Below are 24,740 nucleotides of genomic sequence, written 5' to 3'. Positions count from 1 at the left end.
AAACTCAGGCGTTGGGCCCCCTGCGGAGAGAGGCGGGGCCAGAATCACCGGGAGCGCTCCTCCATTGGTTGGTCGAGCGCCCGGAGCTCGGGTCCTTGGATTCCAATCTTCACCTCACAGCTAACAAAGGGGGTCCATTTTACAGAGAGGAAAACTGAGGGCCTGGGTGGCTCAGCTTTTAGTGTCAGGAGCTGGGCATCACATACAGCAGACGGAGAAAGTAAGAGAGATGAAACAGCAGACCAAAGAACGTGGGCTTCCACATGAAGCCCCTTTGCCCTTCGGGGCGGGGGGTGGGGGTCCGCAGCCTCAGTGCCCGCAGCTGGCGATGGGCTGATCCGTGTGTATCCCCGAAAACCCGACCCAACCAAGAGACCGAGAGGGATGAGGTGGAGCAAAACACCACGGACGACGGAATTACCATGGGTACGGGCGTGGGGGGAGGAGAGGGGGATTTGTGTCCCCATCTTATTCACTCGGATATGTGGATGCCTGGGATTTTCGGGACTGTTAACGGAGAGTATCCAAAGTCGTCGCCTCCCCCATTTTGCAGATGGTAAAACTGAGGCTCAAAGCAAAGGAAGTGATCTGTCCAGGGCCACACGGCTAGAGGGGCAGGCGGATGCAAAACTCGAACTAAAGCAAGCCCAAGGCAAGGTCGCACCCACCCTCTCAAGACTACTCCCCGCCTACTTCCAGCTAGGACAGAGACTACGACTCTGAGCAACCGAGAATTATAGTTCTGAGGTCGCTGGGGAGGCCGGCCACGTCGCTTTCCCGTGGGAGGGGAGGGGGCGCGGGCTTCCCAGTCGCCCTGGAGACCAGCCCCCACCCACCCGCTCGCCAGCAGCTCAGGGATGCCCCAGATCGCCTTATTAGGGCATGAGCCGGGAGGGGGCGGGGCCAGGGAGAGCACCCGTTCATCGCGCCTTATATGGAAACTGAGCCTTATATGGAAACTGCGGGGAGGGCAGACAGGGTAGCTAGTGCTCCGGGGAAGCCCGGCTTGGGTGCAGCAGGCCTGGCCGCGGAGTTCTGTGCCTGCCGCGGGTCACTGCATTGAATGCAAGGCTCTGAGTCCGGCGGACTTAACAAGACTCGTGCCCTCCTCTCTCTAGCTCCCTCTGCGTACTCCCCGCCCAGGTTCTAGGCCCCTTTGTGAATTCTCTGAGCTCTAGTCCCCTCTGGACATCCCCCGGGCTCTATCCAGGCCCTCTGCGAATCTCCCGGGTTCTGTCCAGTCCCTCTGCGAATCTCCCGGGTTCTATCCAGTCCCCTCTGGATGTCTCCCGGGCTTCTATCTAGTCCCTCTGGACATCTCTCGGGCTCTATCCAGTCCCTCTGCGGGATGTCGCAGACTCTATCTAGTTCCTCTGAGAATCTCCCGGGCTCTATCCAGTCCCCTCTGGACGTCCTCCGTGCTCTAGCCAGTCCCTTTTGCAGATTGCCCTGGTCTCCAGTCCCCTTTGTGAATTCTCCAGGCTTTATCGGCTGAACTCCAGTCCCCTCCTCCGCTCCTCTAGGTTCAACCCTCTGCAACGCCCCCCGGAGGCTCCCACCCTCCCTGCGGGTGCTCTGGCCTCCAGTCCTCTCTGCACGCCCCCCGGAGGCTCCCAACCCTCCCTGCAGGTGCCCAGACCGATCCTGCTCAGTGTACATTCATTGCAACAGAAGCAAAGTGAGTGGTTTTTTCCCCCCGCCCTCCCGACCACAGGAGGCGCTGTTCCCGTTCTCCCCACCCCAGCCCAGCACTCCTTTTCCTTTTTCCCACCACTAGAATGCGGAAAGGGTGGAGCCTCGACTCTCGAGTGCCCCGATAGGGAGAGCCCAAATCCTGAGAGCCGTAGGGGCGGTGGGGAGCGCGGCGAGGAGCTCAGCGTTCAGAAGGAACCATTCGTGGCCTGGGGGGGGGGGTGACGTCTGCACCCTCAACCCCCGCGAAGCCGGGGAGCCGCGGAGGGGCCTCGGGTCACGTGGGCCGCGGGGAGGGAAGCGAAGCCCCGCCCCCACCCGGACGTTCGGAGCGCGGCTCGAGTCTGAGTTGGGGGCAGCCGGGGCCGGGCTGGACCATGGCCGCGCCCCGCCTGGGCCGGAAGCGGCCACTGCCCGCCTGCCCCAACCCGCTCTTCGTGCGCTGGCTCCGCGAGTGGCGGGACGAGGCGGCCGGCCGGGGCCAGCGGACGCGCTTCGTCTACCAGAAGGTGGGCAGGGGCACGGGGAGGAGGGCGAGGGGGCGGGGCCTGGGCGGGGCGAGCCAGCTGCTTCTGCCCGTGGGCGGGGCAGGTGGAGGGGTAGTGGGGAAGGGGGGGCGGGACGCGCCCCCAATCCCTGCGCTGGGGGGGACGTGTGCCCAGGATCACCGGACCCTCGTGGGCTTGGGCTAGGGGGCTGGCACACCCAGGCTCTTGCTGCCCCCGGTCTGGGGGCTGGAGCCCTTAGGGCTGCGCTGCCTGGGTTCCTGTCCGTTGGGGGGGGGCGCGGAGGGGCCTGTGGACCGACCCCTGTGTCCCTTCAGGCCTTGCGCTCCCTGCTGCGCTACCCCCTGCCCCTGAGAAGCGGGAAGGAAGCCAAGATTCTCCAGCACTTTGGGGATGCGCTGTGCCGGATGCTGGACCAGCGCCTGGAACAGCACCGGGCCGAGGGCGGCCGTGACCCTGGTGAGGGCGGGGTGGCCACGGGCGGCCTCATTTCTGACTGCCCTCCCCCTCCCCCACGAAGCCCCAGGCCGGCGAGGAGGGGGAGGGGGGCCTTAGAAATGGCCCAAAGACGAAGGCTGGCGCAGAGCACACCCGAAGGGGAGTGGGCTGAGGCATTTTCCTCACCAAGCCTCTGAGAAAGAAGCGACTTAGCCAAGGACACTTTGCTGGCAAGTGTGGAAGCTGGGTCAGGGACTTGAGCCTTCAGGGGCCCATTCGAAGGCTCTTGTCGCCGAACTTCAGGAACTACAAACTAGAGAGCAGGAGAGAGGGCTGGGCTGCGGCTCTGCCATGAGCTGCCCTAGGCACTGCCCTCCTTCATATCCAAATGTGGGGCTCAACGAGATGGTTTCTGAGGCCCCTCCCAGCCCTGGCAATTCCTGTTCTGAGCCCCCCCACTCTGACATTCCCTGTTCTAAACCCCCCACTCTGACATTCCCTGTTTTAAACCCCCCACTCTGACATTCCCTGTTCTAAGCCCCCCACTCTGACATTCCCTGTTCTAAGCCCCCCAACACTGAAATTCCCTGTTCCAAACTCTCCACTCTGACATACCGTGTTCTGAGCCCCCACCCACCCACACACTCCCAGCTCCGAGAATCCGGTTCTGACGCTGTGATTCTTCCTCCAGGACCAGGTGAGCTGCCCATTTCTGAGCTTCCACGAAGAGAGTTGAGCAGACCCCCAGAGGATGCAGTCCCTTCTCAGTTGGTGAGAAGGGACCCCCTCAAGACTGGGTTTGGGGGATGGGGAGCTCTGGAAGGAGGGAAAGCTCAGAGCAACCATTTAACAGCTCACCTGGCATTTCGGGGGGGGGGCAGTCCAGTGCCATCCTTGGAGAAGCTGAGAGTCTGCCCAGGACAGGGAACAGCCATGGGGCAGGAGTGAGGGGGGTCAGGAATCCTTTGCTTCCTCGGGGGTCCATCCCCCTCTCCCCATCAGCTGAGCTTTGAAGGATCTTCAGGAAGAATAGGGAGGGTCAAGTTCTGGGGGGTGGGGTTGGCTCTTGTCCAAAGGTGTAACAGTGAGAGGTGGCCTGTTGTGGAGACATCAGGGACAGCAGTACATGAAGCAAAGCAGGAAGGGGCCGGGGGAATCCCTCTGTGGCATCTAATCTCTGGCTGTTTGACCAAGATCTAGTAGAAGGGGACGTGGGCAGAGCTGGTCTTTAGGGAAACCCCTTTGGGAGCTCCTTGTGTGGACGGAGGATGGCAGTGGGCAGAGGCTGGAGGTGAGGAGGGCCTGAGATAGTGTGGGGACAGAAGATGAGGGCCCAAGACAAATGCCCACTTGGTGCCCGCAAAGGCTTCCGGGACCTGGGGGCAAAGGTCCTGCCCTCAGGTATGAGCCTCTTCCTCGGGGACTCAGGTTCACCAGCCTCCAGGCAGCATCAAGGAACTGGACTCAGGGACACCTCTCTCGTGTCTGTTGCAGGGGCCGAGTCGGCCCAAGACTGGTGGCCACAGCAGCTACAGGCCCCCCCGACACTCCGCCGCTCGAGCTCTGCTGCTGATTCTCTACAGGGAGCAGCTGGTGAGCCTGGGATGGGGGTGAGGTGGGCAGTGGGACATGGCCCGGATGGAGAGACCCTGGGAGACACTGATCCTCCAGCTGCCTCCTGTTGCAGGATCCCAGCAGCCTAGGGTCCCTGACCAAGGAGGAGTTACTGAAGAGGTGTGAGCAGGAAGCCCCCAGGGTAAGCGCTAGGGATGGGGGGGGACGAAGAGGCGAGATGGGAGACCTTTAGTCGCCACCAGCCTTGCCTTAGCCACTGGGCTTCTGGGTGTGAGAGAAGTCAGCAGCTCAGCGAACGCCCAGCAGTCTGACTCTTACTCATTCTGAGAGAGGAGAAACAACTTTCATAAGGTCACCCACAAGCAGGAATCACCCCCCAGTCCTCCGAGCCCAGCCCTAGGGCCTTCCCACTGGACTATGGGGAATGATCTTTGCTCTCCCTGTCCGGTCAGGTGGCCCTCAACAACAGCAGCCAGCCCTGGCCGGCCCTGCGCTCCCTCCTTCATAGAAACCTCATCCAGAGGACCCAGCGGCCAGCCAGGTGAGGCCCGAGCTGTGCAGTGCTGGAACCCAAGGGGGGCTCTGAGCCGGGGCCCAAGGGGCCACCTTCTCCCTTGGCTCTCCTGCCTTCCCCAGGTACTCACTAACGCCCGAGGGGCTGGAGCTGTCCCAGAAGCTGGCAGAAGCTGAAGGGCTGGGAGCACCCCCTGCCAGTCTGCAGCTGAGACCCAGCCAGCTCCCTGGAAGGGAGGTAGAGGAGGGGCCCCAAGAAGCCATGGCTCAGCTGTGAGTGCCGCCCTCCTCAGGGCCCCCATGCCAAGTAGCCCAGCCCCCATCAGAGCCCCAGAGGAGGGCATGGTTGTCTTGGCAGCTCTTCACAATTCCCTGTGTCCCCACAGAGGCAGCACCAGGACCCAGGCTTCAGAGCCGCCCCTCGAACTGGGGCCAGGCCAGTACAGGATCCTCTTGTGCGTGGATGTCAGTGAGACCACAGGGTGAGCGGGATGGAGGGAGGCTGTGCCAGGGAGTGCCAAGTGCTGCATGTGGGCTCACAGATGCCACTATTTACTGAATATTGGCTACATCTCTGAAGCACACTGAGCCTGTTTACTTCATCCAGCTCTGACCTTCCCTGTGCTAAGCCCCCTCCCCCCTGCTCTGACCTTCCCTGTGCTAAGCCCCCTCCCCCCAGCTCTGACCTTCCCTGTGCTAAGCCCCCTCCCCCCTGCTCTGACCTTCCCTGTGCTAAGCCCCCTCCCCCCAGCTCTGACCTTCCCTGTGCTAAGCCCCCTCCCCCCTGCTCTGACCTTCCCTGTGCTAAGCCCCCTCCCCCCAGCTCTGACCTTCCCTGTGCTAAGCCCCCTCCTCCCAGCTCTGACCTTCCCTGTGCTAAGCCCCCTCCCCCCAGCTCTGACCTTCCCTGTGCTAAGCCCCCTCCCCCCAGCTCTGACCTCTCCCCAAGGCAACTCCCAGCTCTAGCACAGTAGTCCTCAGAGTCAAGGGGAGAGGGCGTGCTTATGGCCTGGCTCTCTCTGTGTCTGCAGGGGGAGCCACCGACCAGAGATTCTGAGAGAGCTGCAGCGCTTGGGGGTCCCCCATGATGTCCGGAAGCTGCATGTTGGGGACTTTGTTTGGGTGGCTCAGGAGACAAGGCCAAGAGAGCCGAGTAAGGCAGAGGAGGAGTGTACACTGGGGCGGGGGGGGGGGGGGGGCGGCAGAGGGGAGTAGATGGACGGGGGTGGGGGCAGGTGATGGTGGCAGGCTGAGCCAACGCAGCCGCTGCCCCCAGCCCGGCCTGTCGAGCTCGTCCTGGACCATGTGGTCGAGAGGAAGCGTCTGGATGACCTGTGTGGCAGCATCATCGATGGGCGCTTTCGAGAGCAGAAGGTAGGGAGAGGCCTGGAGCTGCCAGTCCTGCCTGAGACCACGTGGGGGCCCCCCTTCTCTGTGTCTTAGTGCCTCCATCTATAAAATGAGCCCATTCCCTAGAACTCTAGAATCCTTTCTCCTCTGGCTGGGTTCAAGTCCTGACCGTTGGCCATGAGCTCTTGGGCAGGCACTTCCCATTTTGGACCTCAGTTTCTTAATGATGCCGAGCATGTGGGATGTGGCCGGGAAAGCCCTGTGGACCTAGAGACCCCCCCAGACCTGACCCTTGTGGCCCCAACTTCTCCAGTTCCGCCTCAAACGCTGTGGCCTCAGCCACAGGGTGTACCTGGTGGAGGATCATGGCTCTTCCCACAGCCTCAGCCTCCCCGAGAGTACCCTGCTGCAGGCCGTCACCAACACTCAGGTGAGGTTGGGGAGAGCAGGGGGCCCGGGGCCCTTGGGAAGCCACCGGCAGGGCCCTCACCTTCCCAATCCCGTCTCAGGTGATCGACGGCTTCTTCGTGAAACGCACGTCGGATCTGAAGGAGTCCACTGCCTATCTGGCTCTCCTCACCCGAGCTCTGCAGAGACTCTATGAGGTAATGGGGGGCTGCCACTGATCAGGCGGGGGGCGTGATGGATGATTGGCCTGGAAAGGCCCATCCACATCTTTTCTTTGTCAGGGTCAGATTCTACGGCGCCGAACCTGGGGGGACGAGAGAGACCCTGGGGCCAGGAACCCACCCTGTTCCCTTTTCACCTTCAGTGATTTCAACGAAGGGGCCATGAAAAACAAGGTGAGCCCCTGTCTCACCTCACCCCAACCCTGTGTCCTTCCCCTTCTCCCCGGCTCTCCAATCCTGAGGCTTCCTCCTGAGACCCCCCCTCCTTCCCTCCCTTGCCAGGCCCAGTCGGTGAGAGAGGTGTTTGCCAGGCAGCTGATGCAGGTGCGGGGGGTGAGCGGGGAGAAGGCCGCTGCCCTGCTGGAGAAGTATAGCACCCCTGCCAGGTAGGTGGGCAGGCTGGCCGCCCGCCCTCACACCTGCCACTGCCCCCCTCCTTTCTCCTCCTTCCTTTCCGGGCTCGTGCGCTCTTTCCCACCCAGAAGGCCCATTGCTCACTTTTCACTGGCACCAGTTATGGAACAACAAGCCTCCGTGGCACCGAGGACAGCCATGGGACCTCAGTTTGGGGGTGGGGGAAGGGTGCAGAGTTGACCCATCTGTAAAGTGGGTTGGTTTTTTTATTTCCTCACAGGGTGGTTATGGGAAAAGCCTTCGGTGACAGCTACAGAGATAGTGCGAGGCATTGAGGCAGTGGTAGTCCCCAGTCAGCAAGGTTGTTGAGCATTCTCTGCCTGGTACTCAGCTAGAAAACAAAAAGGGCCCTGCCCTCAGGGGTCTTCTGTTCTAATGGAGGCGGTGTAGGCCTGTGTGGCTCATGTGCCAAAGTCCCTGGAGCAGTGACGGGCCCTGGGAGAGGCTTCCTTGCCAGCAAGAGAGCCAGGTTTGCTAGGAGGTGGAGGTGAAGAGGCATGAAGGTGGGAGGGGGAGGCCTGTCTGGTGGTGGTTTGGAGAGTGCCTGGAGGGGAGGCATTTGGAAAGGCTCGGTGCCAACTTAGAGGCCTGCAAAAGGGCCCAGGGAGCCCTAGTGTGCTTTTGGAAGGTCATTTTGGCCACTATGTAGATGACAGGTTGGAGTCCAGGCCAGAGAGGCTGAGCCCCTGTACTGTGCGGTCTGTCAGCGGAGAGAGCTGGGGACTGAGAGTGGGAGCTGAGGATGGTGCCCAGGGAAATTGGGGGGAAGAGACCAAAGTCAGCTGGGCAGGCACCAAGTTCAGTTCTAAACCTCCAGTGAAATTTGGGATGTGGTGCAAGGGGAAAGGGTCAGGAGAGAGGACAGCTGAGTTCAGAGGATTCTGGGTGAGTGTAGGGAGAGAAGAACCCCGGATAGGATCTTGGGGAGGGATATAGAGGAGCATCCGGCTGGAGACTGAGAAGGAAGATAGGAGAATTGGAAAGAGCAGGTATGACCAGCAGCGTCAGAGGCTGAGGAGTGTCAGAAGGATGAAGAGAAGAGGTCATTAGTAACTGTGGAGAGAACAGTTTTGACGGACCAGTGAGGTCGGGGGATCCAGGCTGCCGAGAAAGTGGAGAGAAGGCAGAGGAAGAGGTGGTGTAGATGGCTTGTTCTATGGTTTGGCTACAAAAGGGAAGAGAGGGTTAGGTCAGTTAGCTAGAGGGGACAATGAGGCTGATGGATGGTGGAAGAACGGAAGATTGGATTTGCTGAGTGAAGATGGGGGGGCAGCCACATTTCTTGAGATAGGAGTAGAGGAGGTGATTGGGGGGAGATCAAATAGTTCTGAGGACTGGAGAGATGAGAGAGCACATGGCAAATGGGTTTGATTTTCTTAAAAAAATAAGAGGTGGGGGGCAGCTAGATGGCGCAGTGGTTAAAGCACCGGCCTTGGATTCAGGAGTACCTGAGTTCAAATCCGGGCAAGTCACTTAACCCCCATTGCCCCGCAAAAAACCAAAACCAAAAAAAACCAAAACAAAACAAAAAAATAAGAGGTAAGTCTCTTTACGTGTAATTGGAAAATAATAAAATACTTTTATGACTTAAAAAAAAGTAGACCCCCCCCCAAAAAAAGAATAAGAGGTAAGTTCTTAGCTGACAGTGGAGAGAGAGAAAGATATGAGAGGTTCAAGGAGCGAAAAATAGAATCACCGAGGAAGGAGTAGTGGAAGAACTCTTTGAGGTAGGCGGTACTAATGTAGTGATCCAGATTTTACAGAAGGGGAAGCCAAGTCTGAGAGGTTAAGCATTCTCCCAGTCACACAGCTGATGTCAGAAGTGGGATTTGAACGCCCCCTCAGCCCACACGTCTCAGGGACCCTGGGGGTCTCCCTTGACTGGAAGCTTGATCAGTTCTCCCCGGGGGTTGAGGCTAGTCTCCCTGACCTAACTGTGAGTCCCCTGGGCACAGGAATAGGGCCTAGCACTCTTCTGCCCACCCCTCAGCAAGCCAGCCTTGGTGGCAAGAGGATCCCAGCATGCACTGGGGGAGGGGGTCGATGCAGTGCTTCTGCCGCTCAGCTTTTCAAAGGCTCTGTCTGTCCTATCTTGTGCTCAGCCTCCTGGCTGCCTATGATGCCTGCAGCAGTCCCCAAGAACAAGAGAAACTGCTGAGTTCTATCAAGTGTGGGCGCCTACAGAGGTGAGGGGGTGGGGTGGGGGAGGCAGGAGGGGCCTGGGACGGGGTGGCTTTGACCAGGCCTCCCCAGTCACCTCTCTCTCCCCTCCTCTTACAGGAACCTGGGCCCAGCCCTGAGCCGAACCCTGTGCCAGCTCTATTGTACCCCTGGGCCACTGCCCTGAGCCCAGCCCAGAGCAGACACAGCGCATGGCCCAGGGGTGGGGGGTGAGGGGTGGGGAATTGGACAAGAAATGTTCTGGATCTAATAAAAGTCTGAGACTCTCCGCAGGGGGTGAGTAATCACTGACTGGAGCCTTGGAGTTGGCCCCTGGAGAACCACAGTGATGAGGCGCTTTGCCCCCTTTGAAGGGCTCTGTCAGTCAATGTTGGCTCTCAAGATGCACAGGGTACCAGGGAGCAGTGGAAGTGGGGCACGCCTGGACTTGGCCCAGTGCCTGGGGGCAGCTGAGGAGGGTCAGGCAAGGACCTTCCCTAAGGCGGTTCTGGCAAAGAAACTGAGGCTCAGCCAGGAAAGGGCCTCTCCCCCTTCAATGAGGGGCAAACCTGGGCTTTTCTGAGCCTGCCTCGCAGCCTCTTCCCCACCCTACAGAAGAACCCCAGGACTAGGAACGGAGGGCCTATTACCAGCTTATGTGACCCTGGACAAGTCTGATCATCCAGACAGGGTCTGTTTTCTCTTTCCCCACCATGGCAGCCCCACACCCATCAGTCCCATAAGATTTTTCTCTTTTTATTGATTTTTCTCTATTCCTGAACAGCTGCTGATGTTTTCACAGGGAAGCCCCCCTTCCCTCCCCCAGGCTCCTAGAAGGCATAGGCCCCCACAAAGACAGTGAGCCTCAGCACAGAGCTGGCCCGGTAGCTCATGAGGGAGTTCATGGTGACCATCTCCAAGTCCAGAACATACTCACGAGGCCCCGTCACAGGCCGAGCCAGAACCAGCATCGCGCTGATGTTGTTGATTTGCTGTAAGAAAGGAGAGAGAGAGAGAGAGAGAGAGAGAGAGTTTGGACACAGTAGGGGGACTGGAGCCCTTCCCTCCAATAGTCCTGGAGAAGACATGCCCCAGGACTTAATGTTCAATGTTCTCTGTTCTCTGTTCTAAGGTTCCACTGCCCACCCCAGACATCCAGTGTTCTTTTTTTTTTTTTTTTTTGCGGGGTTAAGTTAAGTGACTTGCCCAGGGTCACACAGCTAGTAAGTGTCAAGTGTCTGAGGCCGGATTTGAACTCAGGTACTCCTGAATCCAGGGCCGGTGCTTTATCCACTGTGCCACCTAGCCGCCCCCGACATCCCGTGTTCTAAGGCCCTTCCATCACCTCTCCCACAGTCATGGAGAAGAGATCCCCAGGCGCCATGGTTTAATGTTTCCTGTTCTCTGTTCTAAGGCCCTTCCATCACTTTGGCCTCTGGCTTCCCTGCCCCCATAACTCACTCCCTGAGGGGCAGAAGGGAAGGGGGAAGGAAGGGACCAAGTTCCCTTACCTCCCTGGGCCTCGGTTTGCTCATCTCTAAAATGAATGGCTTGGATTTGATAGCCTCTGCAGTTCCTTCTGGCCCTAGACCTGGGGTCTTTCCCAAGACCGTTTGCTGGCTTGCCTTCATGGCACTTTCTCCTCACCATTTGTAGCCCACTCAAGACCCAGCTCCTGGACCCCCCAGACAACAGACTGACTTAAGTCCTTAATCCTTGGTGTCAGATTCTGGGCCCCAAACTGCCTTGTGTATCCAGAGGGTTTCACTGATGTGAGTTCTGGGTCAGGGATTCTTCTTGTATGGCACACAGCTGGTGATTACCAAATGGGACCTGAGTTCTCTGAGGGGAGACCCCAGAAGGGGGAGCCCTCTGGCCTCCCAGAGACAGAGTTAGAGGAGGGCTTTGCTCTGGCCTGCCCTGCTGCTCCCATTCTGCATACCCTGATATAGAAGTCTCCCTGGGGGTTTCCAGCCCGGATCTGGAAGGCATTGTAGGCACCAGGGTAAACAGAAGTGGCCTGAATCTGGAAGACGTCTGCAGGGACGCTGCGCTCCGACGTGATGCTCATGTAGCGGTGAACGATGGAGGATGGCTGCTCCCGGCACCGGGGGTTGGATGCTGGGCAGAGGCACCGGCTAGAGGACCAGTGAGTGGTCAGGCCAGGTCCTGGGAATGATGGTTCCAGTCCCTCTGCCCCACTCCAGGGGCCCAGAAGTTGAGAGACCTGGGATCTCCTCCTGGCCATCCCTGAGCCAGGGGCACGGCTGCCCTTCCTTGCTCTAAGACCTCTCTAGCTTGGCCCACCTGTGGTCCTGGCCACATGGGCATATTGTGCCTATGCTCTGAACCTCATCATTACCTCCCTCTCCTGTCACCTCCCAGCTCTGATCCCGTTTGGTCCCAACTCATCCCAGAGTGTAAGCTGCTTGGGGGCAGGCCTGCCTTCTGGGGTTTGGATTCCCATCACTTAGGGACCCGGCATGTGCCAAGCACTTATGCTCTCTGGCTCTCCCTGGCTGTCCGTCTCACCTCTCTCTATTGCCCCTCCCCACTCTTAGTCTGTATTCTCTTTTCTGCCTAGTTTGGGGAAGTCTTGGCTGTAGGCAAGGCACCCAGGCTCCCACCTGGGATGGACTCACTTGTCAGACACCTGGACGTAGGGCTCCGAGCACCGGTTGGTCTCCACACAGCGGTAACCTCCATGGAAATTGACACAGCTCTGGCCATCGGAACACTGGTGGGTGCCGGATTCACACTCATCTATGTCTGCCAGGGGTGAAAGGTGAGGGGTGGCCTGGAAGCCAAGCATGTGTCCCCCCAAGGTGTCCCCACTGCCCCCAGCCCAGCTAACCTTGGCAGAGGCGGGTGCCCAGCAGCTGGTAACCTTGGGGGCAGTGGCAGGAGAATCGGCCCGGCTCGTTGGAACAGTGATATTGGCAGAGGTAAGTGGAATGTCTGCATTCGTCAATGTCTGCAGGAGATGGACAGGGATTGGACAGGAAGTCAGAAATGGGTGTCTGTGCTGGACTCGGGCCTGGGGGAGGGAGGCACGGGGCCATGATAGATGGAGCCCTAGGAAGACAGCAGCCTCAGAGGAAGAGCCTGTCTCTGGCCACCCCCGTTATTCATGCTCTCCAGTTAGTTCAAGTACAGGAGGCAGGGTAGCTGAGGCTGGGCTCAGCACCCCATCAGTAGATCCAGGCAGCCAACATTTCCCGAGAGCCTGGAGGTGCACAAAGGGCCAGCAGACATCAGGCCCACATCCCCTCCCAACAAGAGGCTGAGGGAGGCCAGTACAAGAGGAGGGCTTCTGAGGGGGAGGCCTCAGGCAGAGCAAGCCCCGCAGATGGGAGCTTCAAACTCTCTTGTTCAGTTGAATGGAACTGGGCAAGAGTGAAACCCTCAGTTCTGCCCCACCCTGAGCTGCCTTCTGGGAGACCAGACACCTACTATTGAGCTGCAAAACTGAACAAAACGGCATTCTTCCACTGGGGATTCTGCTTGACTTAAAGGACTCCGAGATTCTTTCCTGCTCTGATGTTCAATGTTCCAGCATCCCTTCAGGGTCTCACATTCTGTGGGCTAAGGGATCTCCCAAGCTTCATATGCTTGGCATCTTTTTTTTTTTCTTTTTTTTTTTTGGTGAGGCAATTGGAGTTAAGTGACTTGCCCAGGGTCACACAGCTAGTAAGTATCAAGTGTCTGAGGTTGAATTTGAACTCAGGTCCTCCTGAATCCAGGCCCGATGCTCTATCCACTGTGCCACCTAGCTGCCCCTTGCTTGGCATCTTCTAAAGGACCCCCTGGCAACTCCAGTTCTGACATTCTGTGTTCTAGGGTCCCTCCCAATTTGGATGTTCTATGTTCTAAGGGCCCTCCTAGCCCTGACATTCTGTGGCTCTCCAACTTCCTGCTGCACTGAGTCAGTACTCCAGAGACAAGCATCACTCATATTCCGCCTCAGAAGGCTGTCTAGACACTGTCTAGTGGGGTCCCCTCAGGGGCAGGGCCTGGGACAGAGCAGTCACCCAATGGGGACCAGTCACCATTGCAGGAGAAGCCATCCCGATGTAGTTCATAGCCTTGGTTGCAGCGGCAAAGGAAGGTCCCATAGGAGTTGAAGCATCGTTGTTCGCAAGGTGCCCCCATCTCGCACTCATTCACATCTGGAGACAGCAGAAGCCAGGCCCAGGGCCAGAGTGGGACCTCAGCAGAGGACCTGATCCCCTCTCCATGCCCCCTGCTGCCCATCCTGGGCTCCCAGCCCTATCCCCAGGTGGTCTTACCTACGCAAGAGCGGTTGTTGGGCCCGAGCTGGAAGCCAGGCTCACACTGGCAGGTGAAGGAGCCAGGAACATTGACACATCGGTGCTGACAGTAGCGGGATCGACATTCATCTATGTCTGGGGGGGGACAGGGGTCAGAGGTCAGGCATTTCAGAAGGACAACAGAGAGGAAGGCTAGGGTTGCTGGACTTCAGCCTTTAATCACCTTCAGGGAGCAGGAGATGGGGCAGGAGGGGTGGGGCTGGGATGGTCTCACTCACCCACACACTCAGAGCCCACTTTTCTGTAGCCATCAGGACAAGAGCAGTGGAAGGAGCCAGCTAGGTTGTGGCACTCTTGACTGGGACGACAGTCATGGAGGTCAAGTTCACACTCATCTATGTCTGGAACCCAGAAATGTAGGTCAGATCCAGGGTGCATACACAGAGCCACCATGGGTGTATGGGGGACAGATCACAGCTGTGCAGGGGTGAGGAGAGACACGCCAGCCTCCGAGACCAGAATGCCTTGGGGGCTCAGAGCCAGTGAGGTATGGGAACCGTGCACAGCTTGTGCACTTGGCTACAAAGCTGTTTGTGACACCCATAAAATGAGGGGTGCCCTCTGAGAGTCTCCCTGCTGAACGCTTCTCCCACCCCAAATTGGGTCATTCTGTTCTCACAGATCTACATAAAAAAGGCAAAAATGTGGAGCAGGGGCAATGGCCCTGCTGGCCCTTGAGCACTTGACCTTGGACTCATTCTTATGCCAATCAGGGAGCATTATGGGAACTAAGATGAGGCTTTAGTGTAAGTACTTTCAGCAAAAGCTAAAGCAATTGTCTATCCACAAGCCAAATAGTTACCTGAGGCCCTGACTTCACGATCACACCCCCACCCACCCCCAAAAGACAATCTTAACCTAGGATATCTGAGGGTTTTTTTTTTAAACTTTCTAGCCAGGTTATAGTAGCCCTCCACTATACCCCGAAAGAGAGCTGGCCTTTGCCAGGAGAATCTAGTTTCTACACCCTAGCAGAAACAAAGAGAGTGGTAGATGTTCCTGAAGAGAATGAATGGCTGAAGCCCAGCAGATGGTAGCAGGAAACAGCTTGGGCACCACAGGACCAGCAGAGGTGCCCATGGATGGAGAAGGGAAACAGGAGAGGATGAAGGATTTGATGCCCAGAAAAGAGCAACAGAGTCCACAAATGGGGGCAGCTAGGGGGCACAGTGGATAAAGCACTGGCCCTGGATTCAGGAGGACCCGAGTTCAAATCTGGCCTCAGACACTTGACACTAGCTGTGTGACCCTGGGCAAGTCACTTAACCCTCATTGCCCCCTCCACATTGGAGGACTTCTGCAGCATTGGAGGCATGAGACACTTGGGCCATTCCCATATCCTGGTCACATATATCCCTCCATATGTGCGCCTTGGTCACATGGGCTCCCGGGATGTGTTACTTCACATGTGGACCCTATGTGTGCCCCCCTAAAACATTTCCCCAGGTCCCTGGTGGTCCCTGGGCAGTAATAGAAGAACCTGTAAGAGGGTGTACCACAGCTGTGCACAAGGGAAAGCCCTTGTCACTGAATTTGCTCTTCACCAGTGGGTACACAGGCTGCCCAAGCAAAGTAGACACATGGATAGGTTATGGTTTTGAGTGTGGTTGGAGCAACTTTCCGTGGGCCCCTGTGTGAAGGGTGCTACTACATGTGCACGGAAGAGGGAAGAAAGCTGCTGCAGCCAGGCAGGGAGGGAGGTGGGAAGGCCCAGCTGGGGGCAGGAAGTGCAGGGCTCCTGCAAAGGGCTGCCTGCTTGGCTGAGATCCCTTTGGTTTTCTTGCCTCCTCACAGGGAAAGAATTTGGGATCGAAATAAAAAGAATAAGAAGTCTTTGTGCTTAAAAAAGAAAAACTTCAAACAGCCAAAAAGCAATGAAGGATTGGGGCCCTGATGGTTGCCCCTCGAGCCTCTCAAAGTCATTGTGGTCCAAACTGAACTCCTTACCTCTCCCCTTAAAGTCAGTCTGCTGCCAGATTCCCCTATCACTAGAAAAGGCAGCACCCCCTTCCATGCTGCTCACTGCCCCTGGGGAGGAAGCTGGGGAGCCTCTTCCGTGGGAGAACAGCCCCCCCCCCACTCACCCACACAGTTGTCCTGACCATCAGGCTCATAACCCCGCAGGCAGGGGTTGGGTCTTGGTGGACCAGGGGCTGGAGGCCTGGGAGGCCTTGGCCGGGGAGGGGGCCCCCCCCTCTGAATGGACATCATTGATGACAGCAGCTGAGCGAGGCAGGCACAGGTAGCCCCCGTAGTGGTTGATACACTTCATCTCCCCCTTGCACGCGTCGGGGATGGTCTCGCACTCGTTCACATCTGTGGGCAGAGTGGGATGGGGAGACAGCTGGGCGAGGGGGCAGCTCAGAAAGTTCCAGCTAGAGAGAACCAACTTGGGGCAACTAGGTGGTGCAGTGGATAGAGCACCAGCTCTGGATTCAGGAGGACCGGAGTTCAAATCTGGCCTCAGACCCTTGACACTTACTAGCTATGTGACCCTGGGCATGTCACTTAACCCCCATTGCCCTGCAAAAGCAAAACCAGAGAGAACCAAGCACTGGGGATGCCCTCTGCCAGCTCAGGGAGAATCATGCCAAGAGACGTCCATTCTCTGGGAGGGGACAGAAGGGGGATGAGGCTGTGACACGGGCCTCACTGTAGAATTGGGAAATCTGTGACTCCCAGAGGGGGGGGACCTTGTGGCAAGGCCACCCAGCCCAGAGGTGATGACAGGGCTTAGAGCTAGAAGAGACACTGGGGAAACCGAGGCCACCCCCTCCCTCTCCCAGCTGGAGAAGCTGCGGCACAGGGAGGAGAAAGGACTTTGCCACTTTCTCCTGGCTTCTAGTTCAGGCCCAGGGCTGAAAGCTGGCAATTCTGGGAATTCTTTTTCTACATAGGAGTTCTTTTCAAATTGCAGGCTGCACACAGCCTCTGCCTCCCCCACTGCTTGGCTTCCCAAGTACTGACGCAGGCCAGCCTATTGACTTGGGGCTACAAGAAAGGACCCCCCACCAAAGCATTGGACTCTAGTCCTCTTCACAAGTTCCCTGTATCCTAGAAATAGCCCCGCCTATTCCCACTGGCCCTCCCCACCCCAAGGAATGACCTCATGCTTAAGGAGGTCTATGACCCCCAGAACGAGGGGAGGGCCATCAGTGCCTAGTTGTGACTCAGCCTGGGCCAGGGAAGCCCCGCTAGCAGCAATGGACAACATCTTTGTCTTTCAGAGACTGCCTGGGAGGGGCCATCTTCCAGGACCCCAAAGCAGTAGGGGGCAGAAGGCATAAGACCAGTCCGGCTGCTATAAGCCTGGTCTGCAGGTTTCTGAGAAATCAGCCGACTTTGGGGTCAGGCTGTCACAGACCAGAAAGCACTGGCCTGACCCTGGGCCCAAGTGAGCAGCAAGACCAGCGAAGGGCGATAATAATCTCCATGTCCCCTCTTTACCGACTCCTGAGCTCCACTTCCCCATCAAACTGCCTGTTGGACTTGCATGCCTGGATGTCCCATTGAATTCTTGAAACCAACATGTCCAAGCTGGAACTCGGACATCGTACATCTTCCCAAACTCATCCCTCCTCCAAACTTCTTTCTGTTTGTTGAGGATGTCACCATCCTTCCAGTCACTCACTTTTGCAAACTTGTCTCTTCCCTTTCCTTCAGTTAACAAGATCTCCCATCTGTCCCCCTTTCCTCCCCTCAATACAGCCACCACTTTATTTCTGAATTGGCCTTCCTGATTCCAGGCTTTCCCCTGCTAATCCATCCTCCACACAGATGCCCAAAGTGCTATTTCTAAAGGACAGTTGCTCCCTTGCTCAAAAATATTCAATAGCTCCCTAGTGCCTCTAGGATAAAACAAAATGCTGTGCAGTCTGGCTCCCACCTACCACTCCAGTCTTGTTCCCTCTTATTCTCCATGCACTTTCCCTTTGAGTCAAAGTAATCTAGCTAATGTTTCCCAAACTTGGGCCCTCATCTCCCTTTCTGTGCACTAGCTGCTCCTGTCTCAGAACTCCCAGCCTCCTTCAAAGAGGAGTCAAGGGCTACCTCCTACAGAGGCCTCCCTCAGTGTTCCTTTATATCACTCCTAAATACTTTAGACATACTTTATACTTAGATCCTTTACTTTGTCCTAGTCCCCCACTGACTTTCCTTCTGGGTGTAGCAGCTCCATGTGTAACTACTTCCATGTCAGCTGTTGGAATATAAACTCCCTGAGGGCAGGAACTGTTTCACTTTGATTGGGTCTGGTCTTTGCATCCAGTGCCTCTAATGTAGTAAGCAGGTGTTTAATAAAAGTTTGCTGCTGCATGGAGGATTACAAAGTGCTTTTCACAACAACCCCGGAAGAGTCAGTGGTATTAGCATTCCCCTTTTACAGACAAAGAGACAGACTCAGAGGAGTCATGGGACTGGCCATGGGTGACCAGGGGAGACTTGAAGGGTCTGAGCCTGGGGCTCCTGACACCACCTGCCTCTCTGATACTGGTGACTCCCAATGCCACAACTTAAGGCTGGTGCTTCACATTTCAAGCTCTCCACACCCCTGCAATGATAGCCAGGTCAGTCTCCTTCTGTCTCCCCTTCATAGAAAAAGGAACCAAGGAAGGCAGAGTGAGAAAATGGATTCAAATCCCAACTGGACCACTCACTGCTATGGTGGGACCCCAGGCAAGTCACCCCCCCCTCCTGGTCTATAAGTGGGGAGGTGGCACTATATGATGCCTAAGCTTCTTTCTATGGCCAGTATCAGAGCCTTCATTTTGGTTCTCTGGGAAAGATGCCCTCCTTCCTCTTGGCCCAGCTGGGAGCCAAATCCCAGTCCCTAGTTCCCGGTCTCATACTCACCCTTACAGTGCTGACTCTCTGTGTCCCACTCATAGCCATCTGTACACTCCTAGAGCAGCAAGAGGGAAGCAAGGTCAACCTTATGACAGGCTCTAAAACTCTTAACTCCTAGCCAGAAGCCTTAGTCACTGGGCTTGGGGAGGGGGGTGGCAGTGGGGAAGGGCTTTAAGGTCTGCCCAGTGCTTTTTTTTTTTTTCAGGGCAATGGGGGTTAAGTGACTTGCCCAGGGTCACACAGCTAGTAAGTGTCAAGTGTCTGAGGCTGGATTTGAACTCAGGTCCTCCTGAATCCAATAAATTGGGGTTTTTTTGTTGTTTGTTTGTTTTGCAGGGTAATGGGGGTTAAGTGATTTGCCCAGGGTCACACAAGTGTCTGAGGCCAGATTTGAACTCAGGTACTCCTGAATCCAGGGCCAGTGCTTTATCCACTGTGCCACCTAGCTGCCCCTAGCCCAGTGCTTTTTGAAGATTATTTTATTATCACAAGAACCCTCTAGGTCAGTTGTGGTTGTTACCCTGAGACAGAGAAGTGGAGAGACTAGCCCAGGCTCACAAAACTAGGATTTGAGGCAGGATTCGAACCTAGCTCTTCCCACCTCCAAGCCCAGCACTTGATCAGTCATACCAGCTGACTCTTTTGGGCTTGGCCGGGAGATTGTAAGGATCCTCCCCAAACCCTTCACCTTCCCCCAGTCTCCTCATGACTTTCTGTGGTTTCTCCTTTTCTCCTCCATGTCCCACCCTCAGTTTCCCCACGGCTCTCCCTACCCCTCCACCCCCACCCCCACCTGTCACAATTCCAGGGTACCCACCATGTAACTGTCTGGCTCCTCAGCGTCCTGGGGAGATGCCGTGCCCAGAAGAAGTAGCAGCAATAACAGCTGCCCACGGAGAAAGCAAACAAGAGGCAGCATCCTAGGGCCAGAGAAGGAGAGCCCTGCCTCAGCCTTGCCTGCCTCCACGTCTTGGTCCTGTCCCGTCGGCTGTTAAACCCCTGCTGGCTCTCAGGTCCCAGGTATCCTGCCTCAGCCCCAGCTCTCTCCCTCTCAGACAAGCCTCACATATGCAGCTCTGCCTCTGGGCAGGGAAGTGTGGCCAGTCTATTCCCCACATCCACCAAGCCCCAGATGTCTGACTTCTCTGGACACAGTCTGCTCCTGGATGTGAGGGACCTTCCTTCTTGGCTTCCCTAGCCCCCAGCCTCCAGCCCCAGCCCTCCCTTTAAGCTTTCCAGTCCTGGCTCTCCCTACAAGCACCCAGCATTCTGGTGCCTCCTTTTCCTCCCAGCCCTCAATGCCCCAGGAAGGTTCTTCCAACAGAGCCCCTGTCCAACCTTTGCTCAGAAGTGTGGAGTTAGGAAGGTTCTTATTCCTAGGTGTCCCCTACCCTCCAGTTCTCCCTTTGTAGCAGGGTTTCCTCCACCAGCTCTTCCTGTAGGTTCCAGCTCTCCCTAGAGAACCCAGCTGTTCTGCCCCTCACCTCTGTCCACAGAACCCAGCTGTTCTGCTCCTCTCTTCTCCCCAGGGGAATAAATTGTTCTTCCTTCACCCGCCCCGCTCCAGCCTTTCCCATTGGATCCAGGTTGTTCTTCCCCCACCTCTCCCCAGGGGCCCCAGCCGTTTTGTGCGCCTCCTCCCCACACCAATTTCTTCCCATAGGACCCAGACTGTTCTGCCCCTCAGCTCACCCAAAGGAAATGGGGCTGACCTCCTTCTCGGTCCCCTAGTGCCACCTCTCCCCTTGCAGCCGAAGGCACAGGACCCCTGCCGTCAACCTCCACTCCAACTCTCCCAGGGGAAGTGGGACCAACCTCACTCCTCAGCCCCAAGGCCCCAGGCCTCCCAGAATCATTGTGCCCCTCCTCCCACAGTTTGGGGTCCAAGTGGGCTGGGCTCCATTGTGCTCCTCTTCCTGCAGTTTAGGGTCCAAGAGGGCTGGGAGCTCCTTGTCAGGGCCAAGGGAAGAGGGACTCGGCCTTATCTTCACCTCCCCAAACTTTCCAATTCTCCCCTCCCCCCACCCATCGGCCATTCCGCTGAGTCGGCAGTTTCCGTTCAGCTGGGGCCCTGGCGTCCCATCTCCCAGCCCCCGGGCTCCCAACACTTACTTGAGGCTGGGGCGACCCCGAGCCCACCCCCCGCGGCCCCCGGGGCTCCGGGCTGCTCTGAGCCTGTGGGCTTGGCGAGGCTCCGCTCCCTGGACAAGCGGCCCCAGGAAGCGGCCGCCCCCCGCCCCCCAGCCCGCCCCGGACACGACACGGATTCCTGAGCCTGAGCCAGGGGGAGGGACCCGAGCCCGAGCGAGCCCACCGGCGGCCGGCCTCCGCGCAGCCCAGGCTGGCGGCCGCCCCGTCCCAACCCGCCCCGCCCAGCCAGCTCGGACTACACGAACGGGCCGGCCAAGGCCAAGGCCAGGACTAGGGCCAGGGTGGCTGGCTGCCTCCCGGTCTCCTTCGGGTCTCACTGTCTCTGAGCTTCTGATGAGCAAGAAACAGTCTGAGGCTGCCAATACTCAGGTCTGCAGTTGAGTCACCCAGAGTTCAGGCTAGAACTGGGACCCCCTAAACCCCCAATTTCCCCAGTTGGAACAGAAACACTCTGGGGCCCCCCAAAACCATCACCTTGAAACTGAGATACCCAGAGGCACTTTCCCCCATCCCCTAATTCCCCTGGGCTAGAACAGAAGAAGATCCTGATGCCCCCTACACATGCACACACACACACACTCACACTCACACACACACTCACACACACGCACACACACACACACACACACACTCTCCTGTCCCCTCCCAGTGTCTAAATTTCCAATCTTGGTGCCTCCATCCCAAGCCTATAACTAAGAGGCCTCTCCCTCCTCTGCACTCATCCTTCCCCGTTTGGACGGGAGAGACCTTGTTCTTTCCCCCTCCCCAAATCTCCCTGAGCACGAATTGAAACCCTAACCCTAATCTTCTGTTCCCTAAATTCCTGTATCTGGAGCTGAGAGACCTGAATACCCACAATCCCCACAGGCCCCAGTTAGAGACCCTAGCCCCTCCGGGCCAAGTTTGGGTGCTTGGGCTCCTAAATCCCCAGATCTAGAGCTGAATGGGTCCTCGGAGGCCGTGCAGGCTCAGAGCTGAGACACCCTAATACTCCCCAAATACCCCCAGCTTGGAGCTACAACCCTGATTCCCAACAGTTCCTGAACCTGGAGCTTAGAGATCCCTGTTCCTCCCACCTAAACCCCCTTAGCTCTGGGTAGATCAACTCCGGTCCCTCCAACGCTCCCAGGCTGGAGCTGAAGGGCCCAGTGCAATCCTGTCCCATAAGCATTTAAGGGCCTAGTGCCAAGGGCAAAGGGACGAGAAATTTGGTAGGCCGCCTCTTGGCCCTCCCCACTCCATTCCAAGCTTCGTGCTGAAAGTCCAGTCATCCCCCAACTCCTTCCAGCCCGGAACAAAGTCCACCATTTTCCAGATTCAAGCCTAAAGACCCCGATCCCTATTGTTCCCCAAGGTTGGAAGTCAAGAACCTGGTTTATTCCCCTCCCTTCTTTCCATACCTGGAGCTGAGAGATTCTAGTCCCTCCTCTTGCCCCCGCCTTGAATTGAGGCCCTCGAAACGCCCCCTGCTCCACTCAGGAGCTAAGAGCCTTGACCCAAGCTTAGAGCAGAGACTTTTAACTCCTCCTTGGTGCCTGTTTCCCTGGGCTGATAAAGCCTGTTCCCTGCTGTTAGATGATGGATAGCTAAATAGATAGAAAAGTAGATACTAGGTAGATGGGGCATAAAGTTCTGGGCCTGGAGTCAGGAAGACTCATTACCCTGAGTTCAAATCTGACTTCTGACACTCCCTGAGTGATCCTGGGCAAGTCACTTCACCCTGTTTGCCCCAATTTCTTCATCTGTAAAAGTGATCTGGAGAAGGAAACGGCAAACCACTCCAGGATCTTTGCCAAAAACCCCAAATGGGTTCGCAAAGAGTAGGATACCACGGGCCGATAACCACAACAACAGATAGGTAGATAGATCTTTTCCCCCCAGTCTGCTAAGAAATCAATCCCTAGCCAGAAGCTGAGATGCCCTGAGGGTGTCCCCAGCCCTCCCAAGGACTTTCATCTCTCTTTCCTCTTCTTTGAGCACATCCAGTCTCTTCTTCCCTCCCTCCAAAGCATGCACTTTTTACCAGCTAAAATCCTGAGACTCCAATGGTTTCATGGATGATTGTGTCAGTTATTTTTTTAATTGTTTGTGTGTCTGAATGTTTGCTTTTGACAATAGTGAATAAGTTCAGAATTTAAAATATGTGAGTCCCAGAGGTCATTCAGAGCAGCTCATAGGACCATGCATTTAGAGCAGGAGGCCATGTAGAAGTACCCGCCCCATTTTCCCCTCCCGGATCACTGCCTGGTTGTGGTGGAGGAGCTCGTGTAGCTCAACGAAACCATGCAGAGGTCCCCCAGATGGACAGGTCCTAGTAGAATGGTCTGGGCCAAAGCTGAAGGGAAGCTCAGCTCTGGATACATCTGGTGAAAAAAGGATGGTCTGATGCACAGGAACCTGGAAGGGAAGATGTGCAAACCAAGGTAAGCTACATGTGGTCAAACAGGAGATAGAAAGATGAAACAACATCTTGGGGGTCAGTGAGCTTGAATGGACAGAAATGGGTTCATTTAATTCAGGTGATCATGACCATGGGGACAAGAATCCCTTAGAGGAAATGGAATAGCCCTCATGGTCAATAAAGGACAAAAAAAGCAGCCCAGGGTAGAATCTCAACAATGACAGAATGATATCTGTTCCAATCCGAGGCAAATCATTCAACATGACAGCAATATAAGTCTCGATTCCGACCACTGATGCCAAAGAGGCCAAAATTGGTTAGTTCTATGAAGACCTGTGACATCTTCTAGAAATGCCACCAAAAGAGATATTGCATTCCTCATAGGGGCGAGGATGCTGAAGTAGAGAATCAAAAGATAGTTAGAATAAGAGGCAAGTTTAACCTTGGAGGACAAAATGAAGCAGGGCAGGGACTGGTAGGGTTTTATCAAGATGACTTGATGGTCAGAACAAACACACTTTTTCAACAACCCAAAAAGCGACTCTTCACAATGGACCTCACCAGAGGGTCAATACAGAAATCAGATTCATGATATGCTTTGCAGCCAAAGGTGGAGAAGCTCTGTAAGGTCAGTTAAAACAAGACCTGGAGCTGGCTGTGGCCCAGATCATGAGCTCCTTATTGTAGAATTCAGACTTAAATTGAAAGTAGAGAAAATCATCAGACCATATAGGTCCCTTATGAAGATGACATGGAGGTGAGGAATAGATTTAAGGGATCAGATCTAATAGATGGAGTGCCTGAAGAACTGTGGACAGAGGTTCACAATATCATACAGGAGGCAGCAACAAAAAACATCCCAAAGAAAAAGAAGAGCAGGAAAGCAAAATGCCGGTCTGGTGAGGCTTTACAAATAGCTGAGGAAAAAAGGAAAGGGAAAGGGAAAGATGTACCCAACTGAATGCAGAATTCCAGAAAATAGCAAGGAGAGGTAAGAAGGTTTTCTTAAATGAGCAATGTAAAGAAATAGAAGGGGCAGCTAGGTGGCGCAGTGGATAGAGCACCGGCCCTGGAGTCAGGAGGACCTGAGTTCGAATCCTGCCTCAGCCACTTGACACTTACTAGCTGTGTGACCCTGGGCAAGTCACTTAACCCCCATTGCCTCACTAAAAAAAAAAGAAAAAGAAATAGAAGAAAGCAATAGAATGGGAAAGATAAGAGATCTCTTCAAGAAAATCAGAGACATCAAAGGAAACTTTTGTGCAAAAGTGGGCATGATAAAAGACAAAAAACAGCAGAGACTTAACAGAAGCAGAAGAGATAAAGAAGTGACAAGAATACACAAAAATATTATATAAGAAAGATCTTACCATCACAGATAAACACAGTGATGTGGTTACTGATCTAGAACCAGACATCCAGGAGAATGAAGTCAAGTGGTCCATAGGAAATATTGCTAACAATAAAGCTAAGTGGAGGTCAAGGAATTCCAGCTGAGCTATTTAAAATCCTAAAAGATGATGCTGTTAAAGTGCTGCACTCAATAGGCCAGAAAATTTGGGAAACTCAGCAGTGGCCACTGAATTGGAAAAGATCAGTTTATGTCCCAGTCCTAAAGAAGCCCAATGCCAAGGGATATTCAAAGTACTGAACACTTGTCCTCCTTTTGCATGCCATCAAGGTTATGCTTAAGATGCTACAAGCTAGGCTTCAGCAACATGTGAACCAAGAATAA

General features: G+C 55.8%; 2 protein-coding genes across 6 annotated transcripts; one reads left to right on the top strand and one right to left on the bottom strand.

Annotated features, from left to right (window-relative positions):
- Positions 1-19: 19 nt before the first annotated feature.
- MUS81 (MUS81 structure-specific endonuclease subunit) lies at positions 20-10,051 on the top strand. 5 transcript variants are annotated; one of them, XM_043970679.1, is made up of 18 exons: positions 20-426; positions 554-1,678; positions 1,778-2,201; positions 2,516-2,657; positions 3,328-3,407; positions 4,131-4,229; positions 4,324-4,392; positions 4,664-4,752; positions 4,848-4,997; positions 5,111-5,206; positions 5,756-5,877; positions 6,001-6,098; positions 6,388-6,504; positions 6,584-6,679; positions 6,764-6,877; positions 6,986-7,089; positions 9,220-9,303; positions 9,398-10,051. In XM_043970679.1, exons 3-18 carry the CDS (start codon positions 2,070-2,072, stop codon positions 9,462-9,464), a joined length of 1,659 nt encoding a protein of 552 aa, XP_043826614.1. In that variant the 5' UTR covers positions 20-426; positions 554-1,678; positions 1,778-2,069; the 3' UTR covers positions 9,465-10,051. The 5 variants fall into 5 exon arrangements, with proteins under 5 accessions (XP_043826614.1, XP_043826613.1, XP_043826615.1 ...); XM_043970678.1 differs by having other exon boundaries at positions 20-747; positions 1,524-1,678; XM_043970680.1 differs by having other exon boundaries at positions 20-1,678; positions 5,111-5,179.
- Positions 10,041-20,677, bottom strand: EFEMP2 (EGF containing fibulin extracellular matrix protein 2). Its single transcript, XM_043970684.1, is given in 12 exon segments — positions 10,041-10,269; positions 11,220-11,415; positions 11,920-12,046; positions 12,132-12,251; positions 13,327-13,446; positions 13,567-13,683; positions 13,827-13,949; positions 15,693-15,798; positions 15,800-15,924; positions 18,460-18,508; positions 19,271-19,373; positions 20,566-20,677. Coding segments are annotated over 11 exon segments (1,347 nt in total). The 5' UTR covers position 19,373; positions 20,566-20,677; the 3' UTR covers positions 10,041-10,107.
- Positions 20,678-24,740: the final 4,063 nt, after the last annotated feature.

The sequence above is a fragment of the Dromiciops gliroides genome, chromosome 6 (genome assembly GCF_019393635.1).
Source record: "Dromiciops gliroides isolate mDroGli1 chromosome 6, mDroGli1.pri, whole genome shotgun sequence".
In the NCBI taxonomy this organism is placed as follows: domain Eukaryota; kingdom Metazoa; phylum Chordata; class Mammalia; order Microbiotheria; family Microbiotheriidae; genus Dromiciops; species Dromiciops gliroides.
Note: the sequence above shows the minus strand (reverse complement) of the source record. Positions and strands in the feature narration are given on the sequence as shown.